Source organism: Gekko japonicus, unplaced genomic scaffold, assembly GCF_001447785.1.
Source record: "Gekko japonicus isolate JY-2015 unplaced genomic scaffold, Gekko_japonicus_V1.1 scaffold2350, whole genome shotgun sequence".
Lineage (NCBI taxonomy): Eukaryota > Metazoa > Chordata > Lepidosauria > Squamata > Gekkonidae > Gekko > Gekko japonicus.
The window spans coordinates 193269-209470 of NW_015169856.1; the positions used below are offsets into that span (position 1 = coordinate 193269).

General features: G+C 40.7%; 1 protein-coding gene across 1 annotated transcript; it reads left to right on the top strand.

Moving 5' to 3' along the window:
• Nucleotides 1–2173: 2173 nt before the first annotated feature.
• HPRT1 (hypoxanthine phosphoribosyltransferase 1) lies at nt 2174–15726 on the top strand (the record flags this gene model as incomplete). The annotated part of the gene is made up of 8 exons (XM_015417385.1): nt 2174–2286; nt 4035–4218; nt 6408–6473; nt 8320–8337; nt 8925–9007; nt 11168–11214; nt 12072–12148; nt 14467–15726. Coding segments are annotated over 8 exons (636 nt in total), but the record flags the coding sequence as incomplete, so codon positions are not given.
• Nucleotides 15727–16202: the final 476 nt, after the last annotated feature.

The following is a 16202-nucleotide window of genomic DNA, read 5'->3' on the forward strand; positions in this document are numbered from 1 at the left end:
AAAATGCTTGCAGAAAGCAGGCAGTATTTATAATTTAATCAGGTTGAGAAGGAAGGGAGTTGTGAAAGTTACCTTAAAGGCCTTTGTAACAGGAGCCCATTGGGGCTTGATGATCACATGTTGTTGTTGTTGTTCAGTCGCACAGTCGAGTCCGACTCTTCGTGACCCCATGGACAAGATCTCGCCAGGCCCTCCTGTTTTCCGCCGTCCTCTGAAGTTTGCTCAATTTCATGTTCGTTGCATCTATGACACTGTCTAACCATCTCATCCTTTGCCATCCCCGTCTTCTTTGACCTTCAATCTTTCCCAGCATCAGGGTCTTCTCCAGGGAGTGCTCCCTTCTCATTTGGTGGCCAAAGTATTTGAGATTCAGTATTCAGTATTGAGCTTCATTATCTGGCCTTCCAGGGAACAGTCAGGGTTGATTTCTTTTAGGACTGACTGATTTGTTCTTCTTGCAGTCCAAGGGACTCTCAAGAGTCTTCTCCAGCACCATAGTTCAAAAGAATCTATTCTTCGGCGCTCGGCCTTCCTTATAGTCCAACTCTCGCAGCCATACATGACTACTGGGAATACCATTGCTTTGACCATGCGGACTTTTGTTGGCAGGGTGATGTCTCTACTTTTTATCATGCTGCTTAGGTTCGCCATCGCTTTCCTCCCAAGGAGCAGGCGTCTTTTAATTTCATGGCTGCAGTCACAGTCTGCGGTGATCTGGGATCCCAGGAACGTGAAGTCTGTCACTGATCACATGTACCTAAGTGTAAAGGGACCTTCTTGCTTGGAGGGGCCTGCATGGTTGGTAGGTGGGGTATTTGAAACAAAGAGCCACGGGGAAAAGGCATCACTATGAAAGGAAAGGTCTAAACCATCACTGGGATATTTTATGAGCCTGCTTATTTTATTCCTGGTTGCCTGGGGATAGGAGGTGGTGTACTATATTGCCCAGCTATCCTTTTTGCTTTTAAAAATAAGAAAGGCTCTTTGCATGTCTTCACAAGGTTCAGTGATAACATGTTAAGCTGAGTTATTTCTTGTTTGTAGGGTGTAGGTTTGGAGGTCATATTTGGTCTAATTTTGCTTGATTTGATTAGTTTAACAGAACTAGCTGTGTCTGGAGTTTGATGCCATTATAGACCCGAATGGTAAAAACAGTGTCAGACTGAACAATGCAATGGTGTAACCTTGACACCATAATAAAAGTATCCAGTGCTTTGCTTTTCCCTGACCTGGATTGCCCAGGCTAGTCTGACCTCAGCTCTCCGAAGCTAAGCAGGCTAGTATTTGGATGGGAGACCTCTAAAGAATACCAGGGTCATGATGTGGAGGCAGGCAATGGTAAACCACCTCTGAACGTCTTTTGCCTTGAAAACCCTACGGGGTTGCCATAAGTTAGCTGTGACTTGATGGTACTTTTCACCACCACCACCAGCGCCTTTCTCTGGTTTCCTTGCAAATCTGGAATGTAATGGTGGATTTCAGATTTCAGCCTTTTCTTATTTCTGAAGACCTTTTCCTTTGCAGCTTATATTCTCTTGATTGTACAAAGCTAGAGGGGGGAGCTGTGGGGAAGTACAGCTTCTGACAACCAGTTTGGTTGGTGTGTGTATACATGGAGAGAGAACCATCACTGAAAGGAAAGGGAGATTTGCGGACATCACTGGCTAAACTTGCTCATAAGAGCACTTTCTGGTGCATGGACATTGACTAGATATGGACAGGAATTTGACATACTTCCTTCTTCTCAGAGATTGCATTAGAAGCCAGTCTGACTTTCCTCTACAGCCTAGTGTTAATGAATGTTTCCCAAAAGACTTTTAATTCATAACAAGGAATCCCTCACTTAGTTGAGTGTTGATGTACAGAGGAGCATAATACGACTTCTGTGTCGTATAATTAACGAGGGTACAAGGTGCTATTTTAGTCTGCAGTTTTCCAGGTTCTAATGATCTGTCCCAGCCCTTTATTCTGTCAGGATATGCCAGTGATAATATACAACACTTCTATCAGTGGGTTTTAGGTCTAAGATGACTTTTCTGCATATTACAAATTGCCTTGTGTTTTTTTTAATGCAGTAATATTTCAGTGTGCAAATCCTGATTTTGAAACTATCACAGATTGTGGGATTGTTATTAGGAAGGAAAGTATCTGACCTTACCTTTTTCTGGTTTCCTTTCAGATTGGAGATGATGAACAGGGGTACGACCTAGATTTGTTCTGTATACCAAAACATTATGCAGATGATTTGGAAAAAGTCTACATTCCTCATGGACTTATTATGGACAGGTTGGTTTGACTGGTAGTAATGTTCTAAAACAGATGTTGCAATAGAAGTCTTTGTGTGACTGGAAGACATTTCCATTATTAATAATCTTTGTGTTTTTTTCTTTGACATCCTTAACTGAGGGCCGGGAGCTAGTTTACTTTCCTTAAGAAATATGTAGGTACCTTTTTCCTTAGACATGAGTAAAGACTGCAGTCCTGGATGACTGTTCAGTGCAAGCTCAGTGGTGGCTTTGCACCTGGCTATGGGATACAGTTACCAGTTTTGATCCATTATGAGCAGCCAATACCTGGGCTTTGTATGACAGGCTGCTATGAGTGAAGCATGCTGTACTTAGAAAAATCAGGAATTAAAATTTAACTCTTGTACTTATGGTAGTTTCTAAGCTGCGTAGTTATCAACATCTTTAATGCTGCATCTGCTGCTGTATGACAATATTCATAATAAAACTAGGGAAACTAACCAGAATCACCCTCAGTGTTGTTTAAAATGTGAGACCAGAGATGTTACAAAATAACCAAATAAGTTGGGTTTCAAACTTGAATGACTTATTACATTTATTCACATTATGGATCTGGGTTGCTATAATGAAAATTTAAACAGGATGTGTGTACTCAACTCATGTTGTTGGATGTATGTTAATACAGTATGTGCAACTTTTCTCCTTTTTGCAAAAAAAAAAAAAAAGGAAGCTTGGAGAAGGGGCTGTGATTCTGTAGTAGAGCATCTTCTTTTAATGCAAAAGTTTCCAGATGCAGTTACCAGCATCTCCAGTTGAAAGGGCCAGCTAGTAGGTGATGTGAAAGACCTCTGTCTGAGACTCTGGAGAGCTGCTGCCAGTCAGAGTAGACAATACTGACCTTGATGGTCCAGTGGTCTGATTTTGTAGAAGGCAGCTTCATGTGTGGCATGTGTATGTTTGGATAACACCTCCTTCATGAAAGATTACTATAAATAATGCTGATTCTTTGCTTTGGTCACGTTACTTCAGGAGTCAGTGGGTTGGACACAAAGGTGTTCTTCTGTATGTGGCTGGAAAGGGTCCTACGCTTACAGAAGAGCTGTTTTACAACTTGGTGCTAGAATGTTGCATGAGAAATTATGTCCAAATACACTGTTCTCCTTATGGGAAATTTTATATAAGCCAAAGCATTAGAACTGTTGTACTGAACCCCTCAGGGCATACACATATTTGCAGAGCAGCCATAGCAACTATTCTCTTCTGCTCGTTGTTTTTTGCATCCCACATTCTCTTCCACTGTCCTATAAAGTTCAGCTCATTGATGAGAATTATCATCTGTTCCCTGCTGACTCATTTGTGGATTATTGGGATGATTACCAGCGCATTCCTAAGAAAAATCAGGCTATAATACATTTAAGAATGTTGGTTCAATGTACCTTCTAAAACCGTGTGCTTCATATCTTTTGAAAGTTGTCCAGTAACTAGGCACGTACAGGGATTTGCTTTGGCACACAGTGCCTTGTAAAATCAAGTAAGTTTGGCAGTACTGCTATTAGATTAACCTTGAGAAGTGAGAAAGCAGAAATGTCATTGATCAGTAAATAGTCTATTCACTGTGAAGTGAGAGGTAAATATACTATATTGGATGAGCAAGGGTTATTAGTTTTTAACTCAGTATGTGTATTTCTCAACTGCAACCTCATATTTATACTGGTCTAAAAGACTCAGCATTAGAGACTGTCTAGTAAATTGTGCTTCTTCGGCTAAAAATGTTCTATCTTTCCACAGGACAGAGAGGTTGGCACGAGAAATTATGAAGGACATGGGAGGGCATCACATTGTAGCACTCTGTGTTCTTAAGGGGGGCTACAAATTCTTTGCTGACTTGCTGGACTACATTAAAGCCTTGAACCGAAACAGTGACAAGTCTATTCCTATGACCGTAGACTTCATCAGGTTGAAAAGCTATTGTGTAAGTGTGTCCAAAGAGGTCCCAGTTTTTTGCCTTGATGTTCTAGGCACCAGAAATTTTTGACCCCTCTCTTCCCTCCAGGGTTGGGGTTTAGAGCAGATAGAAGAAGCAGCATTACAAGTCTCCTGTGTAAGGAGGGGCTGTTAGTTTTATCTTGATATATGCATTTCTCTTGTAATTAGTTGAAACCTCAGATACTAGTGTTGTTCTAAGCAGGTAACATATATACCAACAATAGTCACTATGATTTATGAAGAGCCTCAACACAGCTTCTTTCTGGTCCAAAGCTCAGTATAAGTGACACTTCTCTTCCTGGAAAAGGGGTACAGGGATCTTGTATTGTGCTGCGCTTTGCTCTGCTCCAGTGTGTAATTCAGTATAAGAACCACACTTCCTTCTGTCTTCTGAATCAGGATGGGGTGGGCTTTTTCATGATGCACTAAACAGGATCCCTAGGGCCATGTGTCTGTTAACATTGTGTAACTCTCAGTGTAGTTTGGATATGCTGTTTTAAAACTAACCTTGTGATATTGCCTTTATATCCGTACAAACAGTATAGATAGCTCAAAAGGTTTCACTAGTGTAGCTCAGGTTCTTTCCAAGCCCGTATGAAATGCAGGGGTGTGTTTAAATCTGACAGGACAACAAGTAAAATAAAAGCACATGAAGAAGGCAAAGAGGACACTACGCAGACCTTTCAAGTGTGCAGTTGTCTAGGGCTAGCATCCAGAGGTGGGGGATATCAGGATTTTAAAGTCGCAAACTGATTTTCAGAAACCAGTATTGCCCAGTAGCTCTTCCACACAGACACCATGTGATTCAGTGACACAAAATACTGCTATTAATGCACACGTGTTTGCTCTGCAGGAACAATAGGAAGTCACAATTTTCTGAGTGCCCACTGCCCACAATGGGAAGATATAGTAAAACACATGCTTGCTGCATGCCACACACCAACACTCATCTGTGGGTCATTATTTAGAACATAAGTAGAGGCTGCTGGAATAGACCAGTGCAATCCAGTCCGGCATCCTGTTTCACACAGCAGCCAACCAGTTCCCCTGGAGGGCCAAAAAACAGAGCATAAGAGGCTGAGTTTTAGAAGTATTTCCTCAGTTCACTGGATATTTCTGAAATAGTTTGGAAACAGGTAAGTCTCCGGTTGAGGTCTTGCTCATATTGGAATAATAGAAGACGACCCCTTGAGATTAGGTGTTAGGAAATCTTTTGGAAATCGTGCATTAATTTATTTTTTCTTTTAAAGTATCTTCAGTCAGGTTTTTTTTTAAAAAAAAAAAAGCTTCATGGGGGTAGAAAAAGTGGTGATCGTTCGATATAACATTTGTTATTGGAGCTTAAACATTCCTACTTTTGTAAGAGTATTTAAGAATCTGAAAGGAAATGTGGATGACATTATTTGGGGAATTTGGCCATCATACCTCTATAATTCTACCCTTGTCTTATGTAGAACTCTGATTCTAGTGTAGGAGGGCTTTAAAATTGGGTATTGATGTGGCATGAGTGATTAATCTCCCTTTAGGGGGGGAAAAGACAGGAGACCTAGCCAAGTTTTGGTGGGGTCCCAGTTTGTCCTGATAAATTTCAGGATTAGGTGCCTATAGAACTTTGTCCTGTTTCTTGGAACTGAGCACCAACCAGGTGGTAAATGCTGCACAAGGCACAAGAGTGCTCACTGCCTCTCTCAGCCATACAGTCTTGGGTGTTCTGCATCTTTCCGCAGTGGCATAGGATCGACCGTCTGTATTTAAAAAATAATAGAGAAGATATTGTTTCTGCTATCCTTTCTGGTAACCCCTCCCCATATCTCGAATACAGACCTAACAGTCTCAGTCTGTCTGAATTGGTTCCATTTTAAGAAACCTTGCTGAAGAACAGGAAACATTCTCTTTCCCAGACTGCTGTTTTCCCCCACTATGTTTTTGGGGCACTTATTCAAGGTAGGGGAGGAGAGCTGTGGTTGGTAGAAAAGGGGACACAACATTATTGTGTGCAGGGTACATTTCTGTGCTGTAGCTGAAGAAAGTACTACTGTTGCACTCTAGTGTGGATTGTTCCAGATCTTATCACCTTTCTTTTTCTTTTCTAAGTCTCACATTTTAAATTCAGTAGGGATTCTTTTCTTTTTTTTAAAGTATGCTAACTTTCTTTCTTCCCTGTCTTAAAATTAGAACGACCAGTCAACTGGTGATATAAAAGTAATCGGTGGCGATGACCTCTCGACCCTAACTGGGAAGGTATGTTCATGTATAAAAATAATTTTCATAAGAACGTAAGCAGAGCCCTGCAGGATCAGACCAGTGGCCCATCTAGTCCAGCATCATGTCTCACACAGTGGCCAAACACAGGTGGGCCAACGATAGGGCACCATATTATAGTTGCTTAGGGCGTGGTTTTGGGAGGGGAGGGGCCTCAGCATAGTACAATGCCATAGAGTCCACCCTTCAAAGCAGCCATTTTCTCCAGGGGAGCTGATCTCTTTCAGCTGGGGATCAGTTGTAAAAGCGGGAGATCCCCAGGCCCCACCTTGAGGCTGGCAGCCCTAGCCAACGATAGGGCACCATATTATAGTTGCTTAGTACTCGAAGCTACAGCATCTTTCAGGACTTACATTAAACTAATTCTATGGAGTTCATGGAAAGCTAATAAAAGCAAAGACATTTTAGAAGCAGTGCACCAGTGTTGCTAGGTCCCTTTCTTTCTGGCTGTGTTGGACAGTACTGCATGTCAGCACAGTCTTGGCATGCAAGTAGTTTTTGACCCAATGAAAAATTTCATACAGCATTTGCAATTACAAGAGCTGGTGATGGAAAATGCCTGAAAGAACATTGTCTTGTTAAAGAATCATCACAGTATCCAAAAGATTCCTTTATTTTTCTTGAGCTTCTTCTCCTGCACTTGTTATGCTCTATGTACATACTTCTCAGGTACATAATGCCATTGAGCATATTTTCAGTACTATGCATATCACTGTACTTGGTGTAGAACATCCCCACAAGTTGTTACAATACTCTGTCGTCACAATACATCTTCCCTCTCTTAGCCCAGCCCGTTCAAAGTGTATATGTGGACTAATCATAACATATGAGAATACTAATGACACACATTATGGTGGTTACATGGAAGGGCATAAGGGGAAATGCCTCTAAGATGATGTTCAGTTTGTTCAGATGCTGCAGCACTAGTGATCTTGGGAGCTATAAAAGATGCATTTTGCCTTTCTCTCATGTTGTCAGTTATACAGTAATGTGTTGAAAAGTGGATGATCAAAGGGTAGCCGTGTATGGTCTTAGCCCTGCAGTCAGTTTGCCTTAGCCCTGTGTATGCCCTGCAGTCCGTTTGCCTTTGGACAAATTACACTGTCTCTGGTAGCATTGTTGGTGCTTTAAATCTCCAGATCTTTTCTGGCAGCTGACCTGGGGAATCTGTTCATCGCCTCAGCTGCTCACTTAGTTGGGCTTTGCAACCTATCCCTTTTTTCTGTCCCATCCCCTCCACGTGGATCGATTCATAGACACTGCATTTCACACAGCTCCCTTTTACCTTTGAATACAAATACAGCCCTTGAAAATATGAAGAAGCACTGTCTGTTATGAACTCTATTGTGGGGCGTATTGTTTAAAAACTGTTGTAGAGGTGACTGTTTTAACCTTTTTGGTTAGATTATTGTCCATATGAAGGTACCTAAAACAGCACAGAAATGTCAACTAATTAAAAACAGCAGGATATTGCAAGTAATATATTTGATTTATTATTTATACTTTTCCCCCTAATTCTCAGCTGATTCTGAATCTTCATTGGGATTAGTAGTTTATTTTTGAACTATAATAAAGTTTCTGTTTGGAGTCCAAAAGAATGCACTAATGAGCTCTAGAAACCTAGGTAATTTAACCGTAGGGCATAATTTGTAGCCATATTCTGCTGGCTTGTTCCATAGATGAGGCATCTGCTTATATTTGTGTGCTGGTTAATTAGGGAAATAGTGAACTGAAAAACAGTCTAAAAATGTTTGGATAAATAAAAATTGGAAACTAAGTTTGACTTCAATGACTCATGGGCTTCTGTTTTTTTTCCATCTTCTAGAATGTCTTGATTGTAGAAGTAAGTATTGAATTTGCATGTACTTCTTTAACATGTGTAATTTGGGTTAATGCTATCTAATCAGTTAGTCTTGAACCTCACTGCTGCACTTCAAGATCACTTCATTTTACTCCAGAATAACAACAATCCCCTGGCTCTGATAGTGACAGCCCTCAGTGTGAATTAGAATCCACTGAAGAAGGAAAGCTGTTCCAAAGCCCAAAAGACTCCCTTGTTGAAGTAACCAACACCAAAACACTTCTAAAACTTACATTCTGATTAGCTTGCTTTCTATATGAGTAACCAAGAAAGTATTGCTGACTGCATTATGACCAGCTGTATTTTTTTATATTAAAAATGCTTTTGTAATTATAAAAATCACAAAATGGATACTATAGGATCAAGCTTTGTTATGCATTCCAGACCTTGAATATGATACCCAGTTGCAGATACATTCCTAATGTTATTTTTACTTAAACTTGATAAGGATGTGTTTTATTTCTACTTGTTGTATATTTGACTAGTTCCTAGTTGAGGTAGGGTGTATGTTTGAAAGTGCTAATTTACTTTAAATTGCCTTTACAAGACTATCTTTTCTTAATTGTCAGGATATAATTGACACTGGTAAGACAATGAAGACCCTCCTGTCTCTGCTCAAGCAGTACAATCCAAAGATGGTAAAGGTAGCCAGGTATGTTTTGATTGCTATCAGTTCCATTGCCTTTTTGTGAACTGCCATGGGATATTCAAACAAATTGGGCTGGGGATTTTGTTTATATTGTAATAACCCCTTGAGGTCAGTTGTGCTCCAAATTCATAGGAAGGTTTAAAAACTCCTAAAGGAAGGATGTTAATTGTTCACTGTTCAGTCTGTTCCTAATATTGGGTCTTGAAGACTGTCCCTGTGAAAAATATAGCCCTAGTTGGAAGCTGTTGGTTCTCCTTCTGTGTGCTTCTGCTAACAAACAGCCCAGCAACAAAGGAAAATTTTGGTGATATACATTTTATTATGAACTGACAATTTAATTTTTTAATCTAAAAATGAGCCTTTTACAAAAATAATTACAAGAACTCATGGTACAGATAGATCTCACAACAGAGCTGTGAGCTGCTGTTCAGAAGACAAGCTGTGTCAATCAAGATCACAAGCCCTTATAAATAATAACACATGATGTTTATACTACATTCCTTTTTTTTTTACTTTCCTTATCAGTTTGAAGCTACCTTCCTAAACAAACATATTTATTTTTCTTGGTCTAATTGGCTTCAAAGTGCTATTTGCTTTGTGGAGAGCTCAGTTAAACTGAAGTCATTATTTTAAAATACCTTGGATCCCCCAAAGCCAGTGAATCCCTGATCTGGGAGATTCCCAGATGTCTGAGAGAGAGCCGTTGGCCCCAGAAGAAACTGAAGTGGAGCTAATGTGTGTCCCCAGAAGAGTTGGTTGGTGTTTCAGGGGTCTGGAGTTGGTTTTTCAACAGCAAGTGAGATGTGTTCATCTATATTTCAGGGTTGGGGCTTGGACCTGGGATAGAGAGGGTCTCATGCTGCAACCTGCTAAAAGTTTCTAAGGTTTCTGTAACCTGCTAGTAGTTTCTAAGGATTCAGGGGCTATAATTATGCCATATTAAGCTGCCACCTAGGAACCCTTTGAAGTAATGGTTACATTTGAATTTGCCAGTGTAAACTAACAAGCTTTTTGGTTTCAGCATTTTAATTTGTAAGTAGTAAGTATATCTCAAGACCCAACAGCTTATCAGATTTACAGTTGGGTATAGAAAGTTCAAGCTACTCCCTGTTGCCATAACAACCCCCAAGCACCTGAGGTGACTCCGGGTGCTAGTCGTGCTTGATAGTCCCGGAATGAACTTAAGAGGGTGAGGCTCTAAATGCCCTGCGGTATGTTGCAGGGAGCCTCTCCCACTCTTCACTGCTTGTTTGTGAAAGTATAGTAGAACAGCATTTGTATGAGAAGAGAAATGGTGAGGTATTTGCCCTGACGCTTTTCATCCACACAAGATGAGTAAAGACTGAATGGAATAATAGTTTTGCCGCTTGGGGATGCTGTTAGATCCAGTCTTACCAGTGGAGTTTTTGCTCTCCACAGTTGCACATGTTCCAGGGAATGTCTCACCTGTTTTTAAAGGACTGTATTGATTGCTTGTTTGTTTCTGGTCAGAGTCCAGTGTACTGGGTACCACCTTTAAGTACCTATGACTTTAAAAGACAACTTGCTGCCTGTCAGTTAGTATCTTCCAGCTGGGGCCCTACTCTGAGGCCAGGTGCATGGCTTATCTGAGACATGCCTTTTCTGTAGTGACACATTTACTGTGCCTGTGGAATTCCTCCCTACAGATACCTGCCTTCATGCCTTAGTCTTTTAAATGCTGGTTTTTTATTTGCCCAGGCTTTTGGTTGATTCTTGTTAGTTTTGCAAGGGCCCCGGTCACACGGGCAGGAAACTATTTGCCCAGGCTTTCAATTGATTCTTGTTAGTTTTGCTATGTATATTTTTATCAGGGCTCTGTGTATGTTTTAACATTTTCTCTTCTTGCCCCATGTCTCATTTGGATTATTTTTATTGCTCTAGTCTAGGTTTTATTGCTCACTGACTTTTGTGTTCTTGCTACAGTGTTTTTGTTTTATTGTTAATCACCTTGGAAACTTATATAACTTCGCCACTTTCCCACCAACCATGAAAGCTTAATGTGTAGAAAACTGTGTTGTTTATGTTGTGATGTACTTCTGAGGGAGGGCAGAATTTTGGTGTTTGGTCATGTAGCTAGTGCAGAATGTATTTACTTTGTTAAAATTCTACTGCAGTTAATTTCATTTGGTGTCTATTTAACAGCTTGTTGGTCAAAAGAACACCTCGAAGTGTAGGATACCGGCCTGACTGTAAGTTAACTTTATGCAAATGTGAAGGGTACCCAGATTTGGGGGCTTTGGGTAGAGAGGGAGAGAGATGTGAAAAGTACCTCAGAGAAGAGTGACTGGACTTGGAGCACCTAGAATTTACTAGAATTAGTAAAAAGACAGTTGTAGTGGGTACAAAAGGAGATGGGTCCAGATTAAGTCATGTGATCTGGGTTGTCTTGGACTCTGCACAGTCCATTAGCTTGCTATATGTTTGAAAAGTAGTAACTCTTTTCCACCCCGTGCCATGCTGTCGCCCACCAGTCTGCATATCCTCCTGCAGCTCTTCACAACCTACCCTGGTTTTCACTATCAAATCAATCTGGTTTCATCTACAAAGTTGGCGACTACCTTGCTCAACCCTGATACCAAATAATTTATTAACAAATAGCACTGGTCCCAATACTTCAGGACTACACGGGGCTGTCTTTCTGGCAAAATGGAGGAGTACAGGCTGTTCCAAGTTCCTTAGAGAAGGGCAAAGTATGATAGGTATTTTATAGATTTTTCTGTGCTAAAACATCTGTTTATGTGCTGGATTTGTAGTGCATATCTCATCAGATGTGTTATGGTTTTAAGTTCCAGAGGATAGACCTGTTGGTCTGCAGTAAAACAGCTGTATATGAGCCCAGTAGAGACCAATAAGACTTTTGCAGTATAAGCTTTCAAGAGTCAAAGTTCCCTTCAACAGATTCCTGTTATGGTTTTAAATTATGGAAATATTGTTTTGGGTGCAGTATTAGCAACTTAAAGCTTGAACAAGCTCGCCTAGAGGGTTTAACACCATTGTCCCAAGTGCTGCTTAAGTTTAACTTATGGATAACCTATTGCTCTTTCAGTTGTTGGATTTGAAGTGCCAGACAAGTTTGTTGTGGGATATGCTCTAGATTATAACGAATACTTCAGAGATTTGAATGTAAGTAATTACTCAATATGCATTCCCTTGTTTAAAAACAATAGAAGAGAAAGCGCTTCTTCTCTTTCCTCCTTTAGCTGCTCTTAGGAATACCAGCATCCATGCTTCTTTCAGTGATGGGAAGAGAAGTGCCAGAGCAACAGGAGCCATGGAAGTAATCCTAAAGAACAGCCATGCTGGGTCCAGTTAGTGGCCCAACCAGTCCGGCATCTGTCTTGGAACGCCTACAAGCAGCTTCCTGATGCTGTTTCCTTCCAGCAACTGATATTCATAGTATGGAGGATCTGTTTAGTACTCGTGGCTGATACCCTTTTATGAATCTCGTCAAAAACCCTTTTAAAGCAGTCATCACTACATCCTGCACCAGACCCGTAGCCAGGATTTTGTGGCTTGTGGGGCAATTTTTTTTGGTGGAGTAATCTCCTCACCCCACCACTCCTTGGGTGTAATTTTTATTTAAAGAGCTTTTACAGTAGGGGCTGTCCCTTTAAGAAAGGGGGGCAGAGCCCCAAATAGCCCCACCATAGTCACGGGCCTGTCCGGCACCAATGAGCTCCACAAGTTAATTTTATATTGACACTCTGCTGCTGTACAGAAATATTGGGGAACCCTAAGGCCCACTGGCCAAAAGCTTCCTTCTGAGTCACAACTACCCCAAACACCAGTTTGGGGTTTTATCCAGCTCCATTTTGGCAAGAACTTCTTAAAAGAGAGCTTGAGTCCAGATGGTAGATTAGGGAAGTGAGAGCCATTTCAGAAAACAAAGGGATACGTTCCTGTTGGAAGGCAAGCACAGTGATAGCCTTGGTTGCCTTGAATTTAAAATTCAGCAAGTGATGCTGATGTTGCTCGAGATCATACTGTTGAACTTCACATGAATTAGTCTGGAATAATTATCACCTTCAGATTCTATTAACTTGGATTAAAATTTTCACATTCAAACACACATTGAACAGGTGGGAAAGTGTGTGCCCATTGCTTGTTCTCTGCCCTGAGGGAAAAAAGGTGAGCCTTGAGGACTCAGTTCATATACAATTAATTACTCCTGAGTAGCATCCTAAAAGAATGTGAAGTGTGTGACTGCTTCTGTGGAAGGAGCAGTTCAGAGTCAAAGATCTCAAATGGCTCTCAGTTCCTAAATATAATTTTCAAAGGAGGCTTCTGGGAAAAGAACACTTTTAACACTTATAAAGTCTGATTTTTAAAAAATGGAAGATAAGCTCTCAGTTAAAAAATATACACACACCACTGAATAGTTCAGTGTTGTATGTAGTAGAATTGCGTGATGCAGGAATCACTGTTGAGTTGGGAGGAGACTATGAAGACAAAGAAAACTTCCATAGCAGTTTTCACCTTAAAAGTGTTCTGTATCTGAAGAACTGTTCCCTGCCAGAGGAACCATCCCACTTAATTAAGATCCTCATAGAAGCCTTGCTTCATATCCTCCCACTGCCTGAGGTTACTCAGGACAGAGCCTTTTCAGCCACACACAGAGGCTCTGGATCTGTCTCCTTGGAGAGGTGCACTCTGCTTCATCCTTGCTGGCCTTTTGACGAATGGAGAAGGTGGTTCTTTTTAAAGGGGTTCTTTACCTCCTGTTAGTTGCTAAGCTTGGATCACTTATGATAGCTCTCTCTTAGCAACTGTTGTGTTTGTATTTTAGCCAAAAAGTGGGATAAATGTGTTTAGATTTCATCTTAATGATAGCTGGTTTTGGTAGAAGACCTGTACACTGTAAGGGTAAAGGAATCTCTGGCCCTGACCTGCATGGCCCAGGCTAGCCCGATCTTATCAGATTTCAGAAGCTAAGCAGAGATTAGTTTTTGGAGGAGAGACCAAGGGAGTCCAGGTTCACTATGCAGAATCAGGCAGTGGCAAACCTCCTGTGTTCCTCTCTTGCCTTGAAAACCCTACAGGGTTGCCACAAGTCAGTTGAGACCTGAGGGCCCACTACCACCACAAAAGAAATCTCTGAGGATGTGGAGGTGGGAGACAAAATTTGCTCTTACTGCAACATTGCAACCCTGAAAGGTTGTACTTTGACACCATTAAGGAGGGGACTAATCCAGCTCTCTTTCTCTAGGGACTCCAGTATCTAGGTCGGAGGCAGGATTTAGCTCTATCTCAGATGTGATTTAAGATTGCATCCGTTCATGTCCTGTGGAATTTAATGGGAGCCACAGTCCTATCCTCATCCTGTTACTTGGTCAGCTATGTCTTTTCTACATACAAGCTAATAATGGCTTGCGTAAGCATCTGCAGAATGTTGATCTCCTAAGTTTCTAGTCCTTGCAATTGTTGTGTTTTCTGCATTTCAGCATATTTGTGTGATAAGTGAGACTGGGAAACAGAAATACAAGGCATGACAGCACTCGTTCAAATGCAAGAACTACAGGACTTTGAAGCATACATCCACAGCGTCCATCTTTCACTGTCTTAGGCTCTGGACACCAGCTTAAAAATTGTGGAGTGCTCCAGCCTTGTCATTTGCTTGCTATAACTTATTGCATGTACAGTATGGGAACTTTGTCTTGTTGATTTACATTTGAGACTATGTCAGTGCAATTCTGCACTTTTGTTTCTTCTTTTTTTTAAATTTGCACTATGAATCCACCGATCCTAGCTTCTCCACAATCCCTCCTGGGGATTTACTCTGTGTTTCAGTTTTAACTCAGTTATAATTCGTCATCTTCCTTCCTTTTAAACACCCTCAAACCAGAACTGAAATAGTTATTATAAGTACTGTAAATGTATAAGGCATTTTAAGATGGGAAATCTATATTAGTAATATTTTTTAAAAAAATAAGTAATTTAAGTTTTATATTGTAATGAATGCAGAATTTGGGTGGTTATTGGATAGCTGCTCCAGCATAGAAATGATGTGGCCTACACAAAAAAAGGCATGAGTGGCCACTGTTGACGACTTCTATGCTCTTGAAGGAGTATGGATGACCTGCTGACTGCTTTTTCTGGAGTTGCCTTACTGAGTGTGAAAAATGCCATTTTGGCCTAAAAAGAGAGTGAGTGACAAAACTGAATGTTTAAGCATTCCACTTAATTTTCCACCTCTCGGAGGATTGGTGGCCACTACCAACTTTCAGATAAATCCCACACATGTGATGACAAGAATCCTCAAGACTTGCATCTGAGGAGTTCCAGGATTGTACCTTAGTTGTCCTGTTCCTTGTTCATCAGTTTAGCAGGGTTGCCTTTTATATCTAACCATCTTGTTGTATTTTACATCTATGAACCACGATTGTAATGCTGACTTTTATGAAGTGCATCAAAAAAATGCACAATTAGGTAATGGCTGTCTCTCCAAAGGTAGTACCTTTTCCATCTGCTTAAACATCTCTGGCACTTTTGACCAACAATCGCCTCTTTCTAGACATGGAAGCAAACTCTGGGCCAAGCAGTAATGCTGCTAAGATTCCCAGTATCTTGTAGTAGGTAAAAGTAATTGCAGTACTAAGGAAAGACATGTACAGTTGTTTCTGGTCAGATAATATTTCAACTTGTGCTCTGGCAAAATAAATAGCAAAAGATGAACTGTTCATTAAACACCCATGTGTGGAAAAGCAGAAGTGCTTACAAATTATCTCTTTATTTTCTATCCCTTCAATTTATAGAGACAGTTTTGAAAATTGATTTGATTCCACAAGGCTTTTTATCAGTAGGTACTACTTCCATTCCAAGATCACGGGGAGATTGCAGCTAATTTGCATGAATTTGCATTTACTTTGGCTACTCCAGTAATTGCCATTCCTTAGAAGGTCTTTGTAAACTGCAAGGGATGACCTGCAGTCACTTCTGTGCATCAAAGCCTCAAGTGGCATTTCTTCTCTGGAATGGGACACGTGGAAGGGCAGTGATAACACTGGTGTTCAGGATTTACTCTACTGTTTCCTGATCTTTTGCTCTCTGGTGCACAAGAAACGTCTTACAAATTCTGTTGTGTTGAAGCCTTCAGTGCCCCTTGTTCTGAAATTACTTTCTGTTGTAGTGGAAGCAAACTACCCTCAAATGCTTGTTTGATATTCTGCATTCCGTTAAA